Source organism: Oratosquilla oratoria, chromosome 40 (assembly GCF_046742065.1).
Source record: "Oratosquilla oratoria isolate Oo_2021 chromosome 40, ASM4674206v1, whole genome shotgun sequence".
NCBI classification, from domain to species: Eukaryota; Metazoa; Arthropoda; class Malacostraca; order Stomatopoda; family Squillidae; genus Oratosquilla; species Oratosquilla oratoria.
In genome coordinates this window covers 41,472,154-41,491,765 of record NC_134816.1, presented here as the reverse complement: position 1 = coordinate 41,491,765, position 19,612 = coordinate 41,472,154, and the positions used below count along the sequence as shown (strand labels likewise).

The 19,612-nt window shown below is 39.1% G+C and overlaps 2 protein-coding genes across 4 annotated transcripts in view; one reads left to right on the top strand and one right to left on the bottom strand.

The window, feature by feature from the left end:
* mus81 (mus81 structure-specific endonuclease subunit) overlaps positions 1–17,747 on the bottom strand; it is a 32,485-nt gene extending 14,738 nt beyond the window's left edge. For 2 of the 3 annotated variants that reach the window (XR_012965941.1, XM_076177590.1), the window contains exons 1-6: positions 17,680–17,747; positions 14,703–14,861; positions 14,365–14,523; positions 13,185–13,325; positions 12,554–12,662; positions 929–1,079 (exon numbers count right to left, since the gene is read on the bottom strand). Coding sequence is in view for 2 of the 3 variants with exons in the window: in XM_076177590.1 (XP_076033705.1) it covers positions 929–1,079; positions 12,554–12,662; positions 13,185–13,325; positions 14,365–14,523; positions 14,703–14,855 (713 nt within the window). In the remaining variant the exon portion in view is untranslated. The remainder of the gene's footprint in view (positions 1–928; positions 1,080–12,553; positions 12,663–13,184; positions 13,326–14,364; positions 14,524–14,702; positions 14,862–17,679) is intronic. The other variant, XM_076177591.1, reaches the window with a different exon arrangement.
* Positions 15,856–16,317, top strand: LOC143020541 (uncharacterized). The gene has a single exon (XM_076176972.1). It carries the CDS (start codon positions 15,856–15,858, stop codon positions 16,315–16,317), a length of 462 nt encoding a protein of 153 aa, XP_076033087.1.
* Positions 17,748–19,612: the final 1,865 nt, after the last annotated feature.

The following is a 19,612-nucleotide window of genomic DNA, read 5'->3' as shown; positions in this document are numbered from 1 at the left end:
ACCTCAGACACAGAACAACCCTGGCCACATATTCAAACTGCCCTTGGTGCAAACCACCACACAAAAGACACAGAACAGCTCATACTACTTTACCCCAGAGAGGATCGCAATATCTCTTCTCGAAGTGACTTACAATCCCACCTGGAGGCTCTTCCTGACTTCCTGGAGGCTGACAGTCTTCTACAAGGGTGACCAGGGGGCAACGGATTGATTGATTGATCATGATCTTTGCATCATCTATTCTATTCTATTCATTGCATTGCAATCTGCTGGTGCCAGTACCAAGTCTTGTGGTACCCTGCTAGTCACCTTCTGCTCTTCATTTTTCACTACTGTGTCAAGTTCCGTGATGCGTCATGATACAAATAGACACGGGTGCGGCACTGTAGTTTACGTAAGTGTTAGGCGGTTCAGACCCTGCCACCGGTGAAGTTGAACCAAGGGCGTGGTTCATTAAATTCCATGCTACAAAGTCGTCTGTGAGGGGCACCGTCCTAGCTACCGATAGGGGGGGGAGTTTGTAACGTTAAACCATATCATCATATACTGTATAACTTGGTCCCACATTTTCCAATAATATGATATGGCTCTTGTAATTCATTCCCCCCAAAAAGCTCCTATTAATGTTAAATTCAACCAACTAGTACATATACCAAAGGCTTTTTCCCCCTTACACGGGGGTAGCCAAAAAGAAAAAGGCATAGAAACCACTCCCACCCATTCCATCCCCTACATATTCCACTCTCCTCCCTCTCTCTTATCTTGGCACCTCCTGGATGACGGGTCATTCCTGCATCTCGCCCATCACCCTGGGTCAGGAGCAATGCAGCAAGGCACAGCACATCCACAACAGCAAGGGCATTTCATTTAATTCATGTCTGAATCCAATAACCTTAAAAATATTCAACTTAAAAAGAGTAAATCTTACTTTGCTGGATTACTCTCTTTTGTAACGAGTCCTTTACTAACGAGGGTACTCATTGACGACCAGGCAGTGTAATATGTTCCTTCTGAATGTGTAAATGAACAATCCGCCAAGGGCTCGGCGGCTTCAATCAACTGGGCCTTGGTCATAAACTCTGAAACAGAATATATACATACATCCATGAGGAGCTAAGTTGAGAGGGGGGAAAGGGCGGTGGTTGGGAGTGAATTGGGGAAAAAGCAAATAAATAAATAAATAAATAAATAAATATATATATATATATATATATATATATATATAAATAAATAAATATATATATATATATATATATGCAAGGTTGACCACGGAGAATAACTATTAAAGCAGAGCGCTTTTGTGTATTCACATCTTCAGTGCAAATAATACATAGTGAAGATGTGAATACACAAAAGTGCTCTGATTTAATACTTTTTCTCTGTGGTCAACCTTGTATTTTCAAGAACACACACTTCCAGTGTTTTTCCTGCACACACACACACACACACACACTTCAACGAACGGACGGCTTAGAAGACGTTCTGAAGAAAATTGAAGTTTTTGGATCCCAACGCAAAGAGAAGTGCCTATTGTATTTACAGGGTGGGGGGAAATTGCTCGTGGAGTAGTAGGAAAGTAGGGAAAGAGGAAAAGGGGAGGGATTACTGAGGGAAATGGAAGGAAATGAGGAAGGAGTAGACTTGGCCCAGGCAGACAGGCGAAAGGTAAACAAAAGGCCCCCGACGACGATGAAATGTCTAATAAAAATGTAAAGATTAGAAGTATAGATAAGAGCAATACAGTAGAAAGTGATGAGAATATTTTCCAGGGATTTAAAGAGGGTGGGGGGGACACAAACCCCCCCCGACTGACAAGACTAGAAGAGAAGGTCGATAAGATGATCGAGGACTTGGAGCGTAGGTTCGGTCATGTTAACAATATTATACGGAGAGTTGAATAATTGGAAGAACTAGAGAAGGCGAACAAAAACTTAACTAAGGAAATTGAAGAATTAAAAAAACAGTTAAAAGAAGTAAAAGATGAGAATAAAGTCTTAAAGGAGAATAATAAGGAGAACAAGGAGGGTTGGAAAAAAATTCAAGAAAATAGCAAAGTTGCATTCACTGACATAATCAGACAGCAAATGAATGAACAAACTGAAAACTCAGTTATTAAAATGATGAGACAGAAGGAGAATATAGTAAGAGACTTAGCAGACAAAAAGAAATGTATAATTATATTAGGAATGGAAGAGAAACATAACCCAGATAGAACCACAAGAATCAAAGAGGAAAATGAAAAAGTAAGAAATTTACTAGAATTAGTTCAGGAAGATGAACCAGAAATAATGAAACTAATCGAAGAGAAATTCAGGCTAGGGAAATATAGTACAGACAAGACCAGACCAATTAAGATTAAATTCAGGTCACAAACTACGGCTGAGAATATCTTATCCAAAACAGGGAAACTAGCAACAAGTGAACAATATAAAAAGGTATGGATAAAAAGGGAAATGAATAAAGAGGAAAGAGAGGAAGAAAAACAGAAAAGACTTGAAGCAAAGGAAAAAAACGAGATAAGAACGGAGTCAGAAAAAGAGAGATCCTATTGGAGAGTAGTGAATATGAAACTAAAGAAAGTCGACATACAAGAGAAAAACAAAAGGGAAACAGAGAACACAATGGAAGTGGCAGAAAACTAAGAGTGTCTTACACAAATATAGATGGATTAATAACAGGATTGAATGAGCTGAATGATTATTTGAAAGAAAAAGAACCAGACATAATGGGAATTGTAGAAACAAAATTAAAAGGTCCACTACCACCCAACAGTGTAGGACATGATGCATATAATTATTGGATTAGAAACAGAGTGAAAAAGGAAGGGGGTGGAGTTATGTTCCTGACTAAGAAGGATATAAACGTGAAGTGTGTCACATATGGAAAGAATACAGTAGAGATGATAATGATGGAAGTAGAAGACAGAGATAAGAAGAGCAGAAAGTTTGTGATAAATTATGTGCCCCCGAAAACAGCCTCATGGGAAAAGAGTGAACATAAAAGTATGTTAGAGGACACAAAGATAACATTAAACAAGATAATGGAAGAGGGAGGAAAAATAGTTATAATGGGCGACTTTAATTGCAAAGAAATCTGCTGGGAAGAAATGACAGTAAAGGGTGGAGACGGCTCATGGGGAAACGCTCTACTTGAGATGGTTACTGACCATACAATAACACAATGGATACAGGAGAACACTAGGTATAGAAATGAAGAAGAGCCATCGAGACTAGACCTAGTAATTACATCCGAACCTAGAATAGTGGACAAAATTGAATATAAAACACCAATAAGTAAAAGTGACCACATATTGATTGAACTGGAACTTAATGAAGAAAAATATATGAAAAGAAATGAACAATACAGAAAAGGAAGAATGATGTATGAAAAAACAAACTTTGATAAAATAAGAGAATTCTTTCAAAAGGAAAACTGGGAAGAAATATACAAAGAAGAAACAACAGTAGAAGAGAAATGGAATATTTTGACAAAAATTTACAAAAAAGGAGTGGAAAAGTATGTCCCAAGACAAAAACAAGAAAAAGAATATGTAAAATGCTGGTACAACAAAAGCTGTAGGGAGTTAAAAGACAAAAGAGACAAAGCCTGGACCAGATGGAAAAAAGACAGACCTGAAAAATGGAAAATATATACCTGTTATAGAAATGAATATGTACAAATGTGCAGAGAGGAAAAGAGAAAATATGAAAAAGATATCATAGAAAAGTGTAAAGATCAACCAAAACTATTCTACAGATTTGTAAACAATAAACTGAAAAAACAAACAAGACTTGGAGAAATTAAGACAGGAGGGAGTTGAATACACTGAGGAAATGGAAATGGCGGAAATTACGAACAAACATTTTAAATCAGTGTTTACAAGGGAGAACATACAACCTGAAGAGAATGAATGGAAAGAGAAAGTCCCCCCTATGGAAGAAATAGAAGTAACAAAGAATGAAATATTAACACACTTGAGTAATCTTGATGTCAGAAAATCGCATGGACCAGATGAAATAGCAAACTGGATACTGAAAGAATGCAGGAATGAACTGGCAGACAAAATACATAGCATACTAAATAGTTCCTTGAAAGAAGGAAAAGTTCCAGAAGATTGGAAAAAAGCAAATATAGTACCTATATATAAAGGAGGAAATAAAGAAGAACCTACCAACTATAGACCAGTCTCTCTAACAAGTACAATAGCAAAAATTTGTGAAAGAATTATCAAAAGTAGATGGGTAAAATATTTAGAAAAAACAAAGTGTTAAATCCAAGGCAATTTGGATTCAGACAAGGACGATCATGCGTCACCAATTTAATATGTTTCTATTCAAGGCTAATAGATATAATACAAGAAAGAGATGGATGGGCAGACTGTGCATTTTTAGATCTAAAGAAAGCTTTTGACAAAGTACCACATAAGAAGTTGCTTAAGAAATTAGAAACTGAAGGAGGAATACAGGGCAAACTACTAAATTGGATGGAGGACTTTTTGCAAGAAAGAAAAATAAGAGTAGTGATAAGAAACCAGCACTCAAAATGGGATGAAGTAATAAGCGGTGTTCCGCAGGGAACAGTTCTGGCCCCAATAATGTTTGCTATATATATTAATGATATGGATGAAGGAATAGAAAGCTATATGAGCTTCTTTGCAGATGATGCAAAACTACTGAAAAGAGTGAAAACTGAAGAAGATTGTGAATCACTACAGAGAGATCTAAATAAAGTACAAGAATGGAGTAGGAAGTGGGAGATGGAGTTCAATACAAAAAAGTGTAGTATAATGGAATTTGGAAAAAGCAAAAAACAGAATAACAGGAGCATATAAATTGGGAGAAGAAGGAATAAAAAAAGTAGAAAATGAGAAGGACCTGGGAGTCATTGTTATGAATAATATGTCACCTGAGAAACATATAAATAAGATTTTTGGAGAAACTTATAATCTAATAAGAACAATCAAAGTTGCATTTACATACCTGGATGAAGAAATGGTGAAGAAAATCCTAATCACCCTGATAAGACCAAGATTGGAATACGCAGCAACGATATGGTCACCAAGTACAAAAAAATGTATAAAAAAACTTGAAAGAATACAAAGAGCAATTACAAAATTGGCACCAACACTCAAAACTATCATATGAAGAGAGACTAGAAAAACTTGAACTACAGACACTAGAGCAAAGAAGAGAGAGAGGAGATTTGATAGCTATTTACAGAATCATGAAAGGCATAGAAATTACTGACAGAGAGAATCTGATAAAATGGGATGACAGAAATACTAGAGGACACGGAAAGAAAATAAAAAAAGACAGCTATAGAAGAGATTTGAAAAAGAACAGCTTTCCTCACAGAGTAATAGACAGTTGGAACAAGTTAGATGAGAAAGTGGTGTGTGCAAAAACAATACATGAATTTAAAAATAGTTTAGATAAAATGAGATATGAAGACGGGACCCCACGAGCATAGCTCCCCTTCCCGTAAAATACAACTAGGTAAATACAACTAGGTAAATACACACACACATATATATATACATATTTATGCATGAGAAATCACATGAACTCGTGATATTAAATATGCAGAAAAACCACAAGGGGAAATAATAAAATGATGGCCGAAAGCTTTTGTTTATTTAGACATGTACCCTGAAGATATCTAGATGGACAAAAGCGATCAATCATTACTTTATTACTTTCCTTGGTGATTTTTCTACATATATATATATATATATATATATATATATATATATATATATATATATATAGACACACACACACATATACCAAAACCCATTTTCTCATTATAAGAGGGTAGCTGAATCAAAGAACACACCCACAGTGTACACATTAACACATGTTGCTCCCCTAATCTCAGCACCTTGTGAACGGAGACTTGTCCATACCCCTGCTACACCGCTTGTGTCAAAGGTCATCAAAGGTCATACATGTACCTTTGACCCAAGCAAAGCCAATGCAGTGAAAAACTGTGCTTCCCTGCAGGGCCGAAGATCTGGCTTACTCCCATCCTCTATGGCAACTTCCCTCTTCATCCACTCAGAAATAAACTAAAATTCTTCTACATACATATACCAAAGCTTCTTCCCCTTTACAAGGGAGGTAGCCAAAAAGAAAAAGGCATAAAATTATTTCCACCCATTCCATCCCTGAATACACTCCACACCCCTCCACCCTCCCTCTTATCTTAGCACCTCCTGGATGACGGGTCATCCCTGCACCTTGTCACTGCCCTGGGTCAGAAGCAGTGTCGCAAGACACAGCACATCCACAGCAAGGCCGCTTCATTAAATCGGCGACCCCCCCCTCTCCGTCCCCCCATGCATACAAAGAGAAGACAGGGAGAAATCCATTCAGGCTGCGTCAAATTTTGCTCACACATACTACCTCACCCCCCATCCACCCGCCCATTCCACCTCATGCATCACAACATCATCCATATACAACCATTCTCCATTCACCCCTGTCTTCTGTCCTCTCCCATCCTTCCTCAACAGACATTCCCCTCTTCCACAAAGCCCCCTTCACCCCATCCATCCACCTCATCCTAGGACGTCCCCTCATGTTCACTCCCTCCACATCTGCCTTCCACACCTCTTTTACTAGTCTTTCTTCACTCATTCTTTCCATGTGTCCAAACCATCCTAATACTCTTTCATCAACCCCATCTCCCAGCTCCCTTTCCACCCCCGTTCTCCTCCTCACCTCATTTCTCACTCTATCTAGCCTAGTAGCCCCCATCATACTTCTCAGACACCTCATCTCAAACACATTCAAACTCCTCTCTTATGTTCCATGTTTCTGCCCCATACAGTGCTGTTGGCACAATCACTCCTTCATACAGTCTCCTCTTAGCATCCATTCCCAAATGTCTATTCCTTGTTTCACTCTTCAATCCACCAAGGCATTTACTCGCTTCTCTCAATCTACATTCTACCTCCACCTCCTCTCCACCTTTTCCTGCCACATTTACACCCAAGTATCTAAAATTATCCACTTCCTCCAGTTGCTCTCCCGCTCACTTCCAGTCTGCTGGCACTTTCACCCTTTGTACATCTCATCACCTTATTTTTACCCACATTTATCTTCAGCTTTCTTCTTTCACACTCTCCCAAACTGTCACCAACTTCCTCAATCCCTCCGATCCTGCCACGAGCGCAGTGTCGTCAGCAAACAACAGCTAGCTCACCTCCCACTTTTCTCCATTTTCTTTAACCATCTCCAATCCCTGACCCACTACCCTTGCATTTACCTCTCGCACTACCCTATCCATGTATATGTTGAACAGCCAGGGCGACATAACGCATCCTTGACGAAGTCCCACCTTTACCTCGAACCACTCACTCTCTCCATTTCTAATCCTGACACAAGCTCTACTACTCTCATAAAAACTCTTGACAGCTCCTAGAAGCTTTCCTCCTATCCCATATATCTGCATAACCTCCCACAGTGCCTTTCTGTTTACCCTATTGTAAGCCTTTTCCAGATCCATAAAAGCCCAAAAAACATCCTTCCCCTTTCCTATAGCTTTCTCACATATTTGTCTTAACACAAAGATCTGATCTACACAACCTCTACCCGTCCTAAATCCACACTGTTCCTCACCAATTACTCCTTCTGTTCCTCTCCTAATCCTCTCAATCAAGATCCTCCCATAAGCCTTCCCAACTACACTTAACAAGCTAATCCCTCTGAAACTACTACATTCACACTTGTCCCCTTTTCCCTTGTAAAGTGGAACTATACAGGCACTCCTCCAATCCTCTGGTACTCTACCCTCTCTCCAGCAAACATTAAATAACCTCACCATCCAGTCCACCAACACTGTACCTCCTTTTTTTAAACATTCTGCATGGCATCTATCCAGCCCAGGTGCCTTACCTGCTTTCATTATCTTAACAACTGCCTGCACTTCATCCTTCCTTATTTCTCCTCCATTTTCCTCACTCATCACTCTCATTTTCTTAGCATTTCCCACTACAACTATCTTTCCCTCCCTATCCTCCTTCACATTTAGCAACTCCCTAAAATATTCTGCCCATCTTCCCCTTACTGCCTTCTCTTCCATTATCATCTCTCAATCTGCACCTTTTACCTTTTCTTCTCTACTTGATTCGCCTCCTCTTCCTCTCTTAATTTCTTTCCAAAACACCTTTTTATTACTTTCAAAATTTTCTGTCATACTCTTACCCCACTTCACATCCGCTCTCCTCTTTGCCTCCTTTACCTTTTTCTTTACTTCTCTTTTCTTTGTACTTCTCATATGACTCCCTCGTCCTATTTTGTAACCAAACTGTGAAAGCTCGCTTCTTCTCTTCTATTTGAAATTATGTAAAAGGTGACATTATATTGAACTCATTTATTGAACTCTGGAGGTTTAATTTCATTAAAGTAATAAATTATGTATATTTAAATTATAGGATAAAATCTGAATAATTAATCATTTTAATAATCAATTACTACTAATAATTTGTAGTCTATTGAAAAATTTAAATATTTGAAAAAAATACCAAAAATTCTGGTCGGTGAAAAGGTAAACAAAGGTCGAGTAAAATATAGATATTGCTTACTGTTAGTGGCCGGCTTCATTCAAATCTCTGATTCTGAGAAATCAAGACGCTGAGAATTTGTGTCAACTAAAATAACTGTAAATCAATTTCGGAGGAACATTTACTCCCAACTGTAAAGAGAAACCTCTCTTTAAAACAAAAGAGGATTACATCACAATTTAATATAACAGTTGGATAGGCTCAATAAGGCGAAAGAGAGTACCGTAAGTACAAAACTTGGCCGAGTTAAAACCAGTCTCTCGAAAAGTCTTCGCCTTTTCAATAAATTACATCTAAATATCAAGAAGAAGGTGAGATTGAACTTTCTTATTTTGAATTAGTCTAACTAAAGTAATAAATTGTTTGTTTGGATGAGGAAAACAGATCCTTTTCCAATACTTCTACAACCTTCTTTGTTTCCTCATCCCACCATTCACTACCCTTCCTTCTATTTCCTCCTGTCCTTCTTGTTCCACACACCATCCTTGCACACTTTGTGACTCCCTCCTTGAACCATCCCCATTCCTCCTCCACACCTAACTACCATATCCTTCACTCCCTCCCACTCCTCCTTCTTCTAAAAAACATAAAAATGGCAATTATCTAATGAAACACAAACACAACACTCCTCTGTAGCATATTTGCATATAAATATATATATATATATTTCATTAAAATGAATGGCAAGCTTGTTATGACAGAGCTTCTTGTCGTATTTTTCTCTCTTTCTTAGAGTAATCTTGCCTTCTGTAGGCAGTAACCTTAATAAATCTCCGTATGTCATGTTGTGGAATACATACATACATATACCATGGCTTTTTCCCCCTTACTAGGGAGGTAGCCAAAAAGGAAAAGGCATAAAATCATTCCCACCCATTCCATCACCGAAAACACTCCACACCCCTTCACCCTCCCTCCCATCTTAGCACCTCCTAGATGACGGGTCATCCCTGCACCCTGTCCACTGCCCTGGGTCAGAAGCAGTGTCGCAAGACACAGCACATCCACAGCAAGGCCGCTTCATTAAATCGGCGACCCCCCCTCTAAAGGAGAGGACGGGGAGAAATCCCTTCGGGCTGCATCAAAATTTTGCTCACACACACTACCTCACCCCCCATCACAACATCTTCCATATACAACCATTCTCCATTCACCCCTGTCTTCTGACCTCTCCCGTCCTTCCTCAACAGACATTCCCCTCTTCCCCAAAGCCCCCTTCACCCCATCCATCCATCTCATCCTAGGACGTCCCCTCATGTTCACTCCCTCCACATCTGCCTTCCATACCTTCTTTACTAGTCTTTCTTCACTCATTCTTTCCATGTGTCCAAACCATCCTAATACTCTTTCATCAACCCTATCTCCCAACTCCCTTTCCACCCCTGTTCTCCTCCTCACCTCCTCATTTCTCACTCTATCTAGCCTAGTAACCACCATCATACTTCTCAGACACTTCATCTCAAACACATTCAAACTCCTTCTCTCTTCCTCTCTTATGTTCAATGTTTCTGCCCCATACAGTGCTGTTGGCACAATCACTCCTTCATACAGTCTCCTCTTTGCATCCATTCCCAAATGTCTATTCCTCATTACACTTTTTAATCCACCAAGGCATTTACTCGCTTCTCTCAATCTACATTCTACCTCCACCTTTTCCTGCCACATTTGCACCCAAGTATCTAAAACTATCCACTTCCTCCAGTTGCTCTCCCTTAATGCTCACTTCCAGATTACTGCCACTTTCACCCCTTGTACATCTCATCACCTTACTTTTACCCACATTCATCTTCAGCTTTCTTCTATCACACACTCTCCCAAACTCTGTCACCAACTTCCTCAGTCCCTCCTCCGATCCTGCCACAAGCGCAGTGTCGTCCACAAACAACAGCTGGCTCACCTCCCACTTTTCTCCATTTTCTTTAACCATCTCCAATCCCTGACCCACTACCCTTGCATTTACCTCTCGCACTACCTCATCCATGTATAAGTTGAACAGCCAGGGTGACATAACACATCCTTGACGAAGTCCCACCTTTACCTCAAACCACTCACTCTCTCCATTTCTAATCCTAACACAAGCTCTACTACTCTCATAAAAACTCTTGACAGCTCCGAGAAGCTTTCCTCCTATCCCGTATATCCGCTGATTTAATTTCCTCGTACCAATTTTCCATTATCTACACCAAAGCTAGCAACTCCGGACATTGCCTTAACGGACTGAGTGAATGCCCACAAAAGTATAAGATCTCGACAATTAGTGCATATGTACGAAGATCCCATAGCCATTGTAGTAGCTGGAAAAATGTGCGCCTAGAGCTAGAAAGAGCATCACAAGTCCTAATTAACAACAGTTTTAGCAATAGAGACATTGAAAAAGTGACCAAGAAAATAATGGAAAATTGGTATAAGGAAATTAAATCAGCAAATGGACTAGACAATCCAGCGCAGAACGTTATAGATATATACTACAAATCCTTCTTCTCCACTGCTTATAAGGAGGATGAGAGAGTGATGCAACAAAGCATAAAGAGAAACATCAAGCCCACTGAATCTAGCTCCAAAATCAATTTCATTATTTACTATCAAAACAAAAAAACCTCGAACCTACTCCTAAGAAACAACACCAGGCAGATCGTCGATGAACTTCAAAAATCTCATGTCATATATAGGTACACATGCAAACATGGGAACTGTGCGACCCATCCTACTACCTATATCGGCATGACCACCATGAGGCTCTCGCGACGTCTGTCATACCACCTAAACTCAGGAGCACCTAAAAATCACCATAGCGAAGTCCATCAAGCAAAGTTAAGAAGAGAAGACCTAACCCAGAATACGGAGATTATAGATCACAACAAAGACCCACGACGCTTACCCATATTAGAGGCTTTATATATTAAGGATCTATCCCCTGGAATGAATACCCAACTAGAGGACTTAAAAATCCTACCAAGTGTGAGAAGATCATTCCCCAATGAAAACGAGACAAAAAACACAGATACACGCCACCCTCCAACCTACAGGACGACACGGAGCTCCGGCGACGCCAACCAGACAAATTCCCACATCGACAACCAGACAAAATCCCGCACCGACGACTAGACAAATTCCCACAGCCTGTCCCATATATACCCACACACACCAGCCAAGCCCTTAGATTCGTACCTGCCATTGAGGAAGCACCAAGAGGTGTGAAAATGCGTTTTTTTTTTTTATTTTTTTTTTATAAATTATGTATGTTATTCCACAGGGCTTTGGGGAAGAGGGGAATGTCTGTTGAGGAAGGAAGGGAGAGGACGGAAGACATAGATGAGTGGAGAATGGTTGTATATGGATGATGTTGTGATTGCATGAGGAGGAATGGGCGGGGGGGTGGGGGGTGGGGTAGTATGTGTGAGTAAATTTTGACGCAGCCCGAAGGGAATTCTCCCCGTCCTCTCCTTATATGCAAGGGGGGACGGAGAGGGGGGGTCGCCGATTAAATGAAGCGGCCTTGCTGTGGATGTGCTGTGTCTTGCGACACTGCTTCTGACCCAGGGCGGTGGGCAGGGTGCAGGGATGACCCGTCATCCAGGAGGTGCTCAGATGAGAGGGAGGGTGGGAGGGGTGTGGAGTGTATTTAGGAATGAAATGGGTGGGAGTGTTTTTATGCCTTTCCTTTTTTGGCTACCTCCCTTGGAAGGGGGAAAAAGCCTTGGTATATGTATGTATGTATTCCACAGCATGACATACGGAGATTTATTAAGGTTACTGCCTACAGAAGGCAAGATTACTCTAAGAAAGAGAGAAAAATACATCAAGAAGCTCTGTCATAACAAGCTTGCCATTCATTTTAATGAAGTATGCTTGAGGGAAAACCTCCTGCCCATTTACACTATGAATATATATATATATATATATACACTGTATATGCAAATATGCTGTATAATACAGCAATAACTATCTCAACTCAAAAACGACAACCAAAGAAAGGCCTGTACACACCCAGTGAGTCGTCTTCCGTTCCTTGGTACAGAGCAACGAGCAAAGCATAAGCCCCGGACCTGACGGCTGGGACGTAGGGACGATTTTGCTTCTTTCTTCCTTTCGCCTGCTGAGGGAGAATCAAAGAAAAAATGTGAAGAAATATCTAATGATGGGAGAGATGACAGGATGGGGAGGACGTGAAGGAAAGGAGGCAAGAAAAGGAGGTGGTGTATCATGACAATAAAAGGACTGAAAGCAGGAGGAGAAAGGGAAGGAAAAGGAGGGACAGGAGGAAGAAAAGGAGGAGGAGGAGGTAAAGGGAGAAAGAGGAAAAGGGAGAGGGGGACAGAGATGGTACAAGAAACCCTTGTAAATCACGTACTGAACATAAAGGCAATGACAGACAACAACTGTCAGTTACTTGTCATACTATCTTGATAAATGGAGGAGGAGGAGGGGGAGGAAAAGGAGAAAAAGGTGGAGGAAAAGGGAGAGGAGGACGGAAATGGTAAATGTAACCCTTGTAAATCACATATTGATCATAAAGCTCATGACAGACAACAACTGTCACTTACTTATCACAATATCTTGACATAAAGTACATTCTGTTTCGTCTATCACCAAATAAAGTAATCTTTAAATTCCTCACCTGTGACTCGTCAGTGTTTGAATCCTCTGCACTCACTCGTGACCTGCTACTCTCAGTTCCCGACTGGGACCCCGACTTTCCTCCAGCATTTTGTTGACTTGATTTACTCTTCGTTGTTTTCTTGTATCTATTTTCAACAACCTGAGGAATTTTTTTTCATTTCCAATATAAAATGTACCTTCATATATGTTCACAACAGCAGATTAAGTCTATGTATTACAAAGCACTCTGTGAGGGGCACCATCCTAGCCTCCTGATAGGGGGGGGGAGTGTGTGACATTAAACCATATCATTACAACAATAATCATACCCACTCTCATATCTATTTTCAACAACATGAAGAATTTGTTTTCATTTCTAATATTAAATGTACCTTCATATATATTCACAACAATGGGTTTACTCTATGTATTACAACAATAATCATAACCACTCTCATATCTATTTTCAACAACATGAAGAATTTGTTTTCATTTCTAATATTAAATGTACCTTCATATATATTCACAACAACGGGTTAAGTCTATGTATTACAACAATAATCATAACCACTCTCATATCTATTTTCAACATGAAGAATTTGTTTTCATTTCTAATATTAAATGTACCTTCATATATATTCACAACAAAGGATTAAATCTATGTATTACAACAATAATCATACCCACTCTCATATCTATTTTCAACATGAAGAATTTGTTTTCATTTCTAATATTAAATGTACCTTCATATATATTCACAACAAAGGATTAAATCTATGTATTACAACAATAATCATACCCACTCATATCTATTTTCAACAACCTGAAGAACTTGTTTTCATTTTTGATATTAAATGTATCTTTGTATGTGTTCACAACAGCTGATTAAGTCTATGTATTACAACAATAATCATACTCACTGTCAAAGGCAAATGAAAATTAACAATGGATTTTAATATTATTCTGTCAATGCAATACTACGTTGTTCTTTCCTTTTCTATATTACATTATTTACCAGCTAAAAATTAATTCCAATATGAAACTACAAATCTTGCTACATACATACATATACCAAGGCTTTTTCCCCTTTACAAGGGAGATAGGCAAAAAGGAAAAGGCATAAAATCATTTCCACCCATTCCATCCCTAAATACACTCCACATCCCTACAAATCTATAAAAATAACAACAAATACTCACCTGAATGTGATCCTCCCAAACAATTGGCCCGTTATCTTCTTTATATTTCTCTAACTTTTTGTCCAACATGCTACAAATCTTGTCCCCAAAGTGTGCTAAAATTTTACAGTCCTTTCCACTTTCCAATGGCAATGGAAACTGTCTGAGTGATTTTAATGCCTAAAAAAAAAAAAAAAAAAAAAAAAAAAATAAATAAATAAATAAATAAATAAAATAAATAAATAAATCCAAGCTTAGATATGAGGGCACTGAAGGTCATGCCATAAAATATGGCTCAATGTAATCAAACAGAAACCTAACTAAATAAAAATAAGCTCATTCATTATCATCATTCTTACCCGCTGGAAATTATATTTCATATTTGACTGCCGTTGTGCAGCTTCTTCCTTCCATTCCAAAAGCCACTTTTCGAAAAGAGGATTAGGATGTTTGTATGTTCTCTTGATTCTCCACATCTTCTTGGTATCCTTTGATGGCCTCTTTCTTTCCATTGTGTTCTATACAAAAGTAAAGAAATAAAATCTCACCCTATAACATTACCATTAGTAAGTAAAATTATCAATTGCCTCCAACCTCTGCTGGAAACCCACATTCCTAAGCACAAGTGTACCAATGGCTTTTGCTTCCATGGCTGGAAAAATTCCGTTGGTAGAATCAATCAATCCATCTATTCCCCCTGGTCTCTCTTGCAGAAGATCTGCCTCTAGAAAACTAATAACAACCCCAGAGCAGGACCATAAGTTAATTAGTGGAGAGATATTGTGTTGGTATTCTTATTCAATCCAGGTAATGACTAATGTTAGTCCTGGGTGAAGTAGTATAAGATGTTCTGTGTCTCCTGTGTGATAGTTGGGTTGGGGGTATTTTGAATCTATGGCCAGGCCTATTCTGTGTTGGTTCTGTCATAATGCCGCATAGCATACGCCAAAAAGAAATTAAAGAACAGATCAGTAGTTGGGCCTCTCTACGATCTGAATGGTGTACTAAGTGGAGAACCCAAGTAAATGGCAAATATACTTAAGTCACAGTATGAGAGTGTCTTCAGTGACCCAAAGAAAGAGAAGGTGGTAGAAGATGCAAAAACTTTCTTTACAGACTCCCCAAACAGCCCCCAAATACTCTCATGAATCAAGATCAGTGAACAGGACATAATGGAGGCAGCGGGACCGGACGGTTTCCACGCACAACTACTAAGAAACTGAGGACAGGAGCTTGCAAAACCACTTCAGATGCTTTGGGACATATCAATAAAATCTGGCACAGTTCCTACTACGCTGAAGACTTCCATCATCACACCCATACATAAGGGAGGTAGTAGAGGTCAGGCAAGCAAATACAGACCAGTAGCCTTAACTTCTCACCTTGTGAAATTATTCGAAAGGATCATAAGGAAGAGGATGGTGGAGTTCCTGGAAACTAAGGAAGCCTTCAATGATGGACAGCACGGTTTCAGGCAGGGTCGATCGTATCTGTCCCAGTTACTCAAACACCATGAGGAGGATCCTTGAAAGCACACAAGATGGCTGGAATGCTGACATGATCTACCTTGACTTCGCCAAGGCTTTTGACAAGGTAGATCATGGCATTCTCCTACATAAACTACAAAATCACGGAATAATGGGCTCACTTGGAAGATGGTTGCACAGTTTTCTAACAGGTAGAACTCAACAAGTATCTGTCCAAGGCAAACTGTCCGAGCCCAGTAGAGTAAAAAGTGGTGTACCACAAGGATCAGTGCTAGGGCCACTCCTCTTCATTATCCATGTAGAAGATATTGATGAGAAACTGAAGTATACTGAAGCATCCTCTTTTGCTGATGACACCAGGCTGAAAAGGCAGATAACATGCCCAGAAGATGCAGCAAATACTCAGAAGGACCTCAACGAAATACAAATTTGGGCAGCTTCAAACAACATGGCATTGAATGGTGAGAAATTTGAACTTGTACGCTGAGAGAAATGAAGACCTCAAAAACTCCACAAGCTACAAGTATAACAGCCAACTCATCATTGAAAAAGAGCATGTCAAAGACCTGGGAGTATACATGAGCGATGATGCAACATTCTCACACCACATCAATAAAGTAATAGAAGCAGGAAGAAACTTGAGTGGGTGGGTGCTCAGAACTTTCAACTCCAGAGAAGGGCAGTGCCTGAAGACCCTATGGAAGTGTCTGGTAGTCCCAAGGCTCGAGTACTGCTGCCAGCTATGGTCTCCATACAAAGTACAAGAAATAGCCAACCTAGAAGCTATCCAGCGTTCCTTCACTGCAAAAATTCAGGGAGTACAGCACCTAAACTATTGGGAAAGACTAAGCCAGTTAAAACTGTACTCTCTGCAGAGGAGAAGGGAACGGTATATAATTATTTATGTGTGGAAAATCCTGAAGGGCAGAGTGCCAAATGTGGGGATAGTGTCAAACTATCATCCGAGAAAAGGAAGACTCTGCTACATAAAGGGTACTGTAGGCTCCATACAAAGAGTGAGGACAATAAAACACAACTCCTTCACTCACAATGGACCTCATTTGTTCAACTGCCTCCCAAGAGATCTCCGGGACCAGACAGATACTAGCCCGGAGACTTTCAAGAGAAAGCTGGACAAATGGCTGGATGGGTTACCAGACCATCCACTGATACCAGGATACCCCTACAGCCACCACAACACCCTGCCAGAAGCAGTACAGAACCAAGGACAACTTGGAACGTGCGGAAGCCGACTTCAGCCGTGTCATTAACAGACAAAATTACCGAAAGTATACCGAGAGTAAGTGTAGTTCTTGTCAGGTGTGAGACCAAGAGGGAGAGGGATTTCTCTGTGGGGCTTATCTGGGGGTTGCTGTTGAATGATTGAGTTTAGCAGTCTTTCTGTTGCGGAAAGAAGTTCAGTGTGTGTGTTTGTGTGTGTGTGAAATGCACACCATTAGCATGAAACCCAACAACACATTGCTTGAACCAAGACTTTTCAGGAGTTCTCAGCTCAGTCAGGCTAAGGCTAAGACACTAGACAGCAACAGATAACAGTGAATCTCTTCAATTAATTATTTATGGACTGAACCTATGATGGCGATGGCTAGTTTCCTTGGGGTACTACATTTCTCACATGAGAAAAGTAAGGCATCGAATAGATAGAATGAACTTTGTTGAGGATGATAAAGATGACATGCTCTGTCATGATTTTTTTTTTTCAATCTAAAAATGAAAATATGTTTATCATAATTTTTTCCTTACGATTTATGGTTGAGAACAATATCCTTATGAAAAAAATACTTATGAGCAAAGTTGAGAAATAGAAGGATTAACATTTCTATCCTACCTGAGCTACGTTATATTTACTAGATTCAAGTTTTGTAAACAACTACTGGTGCGAAAGTAAGGATTGCCACATTCGCAAGTGTGAAGTGTCGTATAGAATAAAAACAAATCTTCGTGTTTACGTTGGTAGATTTTAATAAGGTTCCCCTGTCATAATTTCAATCTTATACACTTTTTAAACATTTATTTTCCTCTGAGACACAACGAAAATTGAATCTCATTTTCGTATCCGTTGATGCGTCGACAGACAACGCATTAAGCATTACTCGAATTAAAATAAAATTAGATTAAATTACATGCACCATAAAGTCGTACAATATTTGTGACTTTTCTTCCTTCTCTGATCCTAATTCTGATATTATATATCACGCCATTTTACGCTCCCGGGTCATATAGAATATATTAATCACAACTCTACTGCATTTCATGTTTCTTAGTAGTTTGATGTGATAGGAGAAAGTATTATTATAACAAACTTGGGCACAACCAATCACAATTTGATGCTTAGAAAGAAATCACTCATTTCACCAACTCTGGCAAGATTTATCGTCGCGTGACACCATACTTTCAAGACAGATAATTTACATTATATAGTAAAAATTGCTGTATTTGTGACAAGTCCGGACAAAGAAATTTATAGAAATATGAAACTAACCATTCATCTGTTTGCTGTCACATTTTTTTAATGTTTGTAAATAAGCGAACTGGCAATGTAGCGAAACGACCTGTATTCCTAATAATTTTTTATTCTTGATAGATACTACGAAAATAAATTCTTATCCTAAATAAAGGTTATGAACGTAATTATTTAATTATCAAAAGTAAAATTATGCTAAATCAAGGATGAAAACACAACCTAGTTATATATTTCAAATTAGAATATTTTTATTTCTATTTTTCGATGAAATGTGTATATCGATGAACTGAGCGTGTCGATGAATTGTTGTCGGTGAATTCGCCGGATGCCAAAATATATATTATTATTTTCATTATTTTGTATTTCTTATCGTTAAGGGAATTTTCGTTACAAATAGTTTGATCTTTTAATAATTGTCGTCAAACTTGCGTAGCATCTAGGTGCAGACTTGCAAATCCAATATGGCTGACCTCCAGGAAGGTTATCACACTGGGCTATTTTTCCTCGATTCTCATATTGGGAAAGACGTCATTAATCCCACAATGCACCGCGCTCCATTGCCGTCATTATTTTCGTGACGTCGATAGAAAACGCAATTTTTGTATATATATATGTATATATTAAGTTTCCTGATTATCTCCATCGAGTTTTTGGTCCCCAAAATACAGAAATATGTCTTCATCGCCAAAATCAAGGAAAAAGTTGCATACGCGCAATGACTATACACAAGGACCGAAAAATCTTCCCGCGCTCTGATGCCGACGTTATGACGTCACGTCGCATCAAAATCCATCATATTTTCTATATATTTTTAAAACATCTTTCTCTCCACGTGTTTAAAAAATTCTCAGAATATTTCGTTCAACACAATTGTCAAAATTCATCGTCTTTTCTGTATTTTTAAAACGCTTCTCTCTGCATGTATTTAGGATTTTCTCAGTTTCGCTCAGTTTTAATAAGAACACAATTGTCAAAATTTATCGTCTTTTCTATATTCTTAAAACTTTTTTCTCTACACGGCTTTCTCAGAATGTTTCGTTCAGTGTTACGTAAGGCCACGTGCTGACCTGAAAATTTCGCTCACTGATACCATGACAACATCTTGATTTCCCTATCAAGTCGTCTTAAACTAGGCAAAATCACCGTCGATTTCCATCTTCACACTAGGCAAAAATACCGTCGATTTCCTCCTTCACACAGGGCAAAAATACCGTCGATTGCCATCTTCACACAAGGCAAAAATGCCGTCGATTTCCTCCTTCACACAGGGCAAAAATACAGTCGATTTCCATCTACA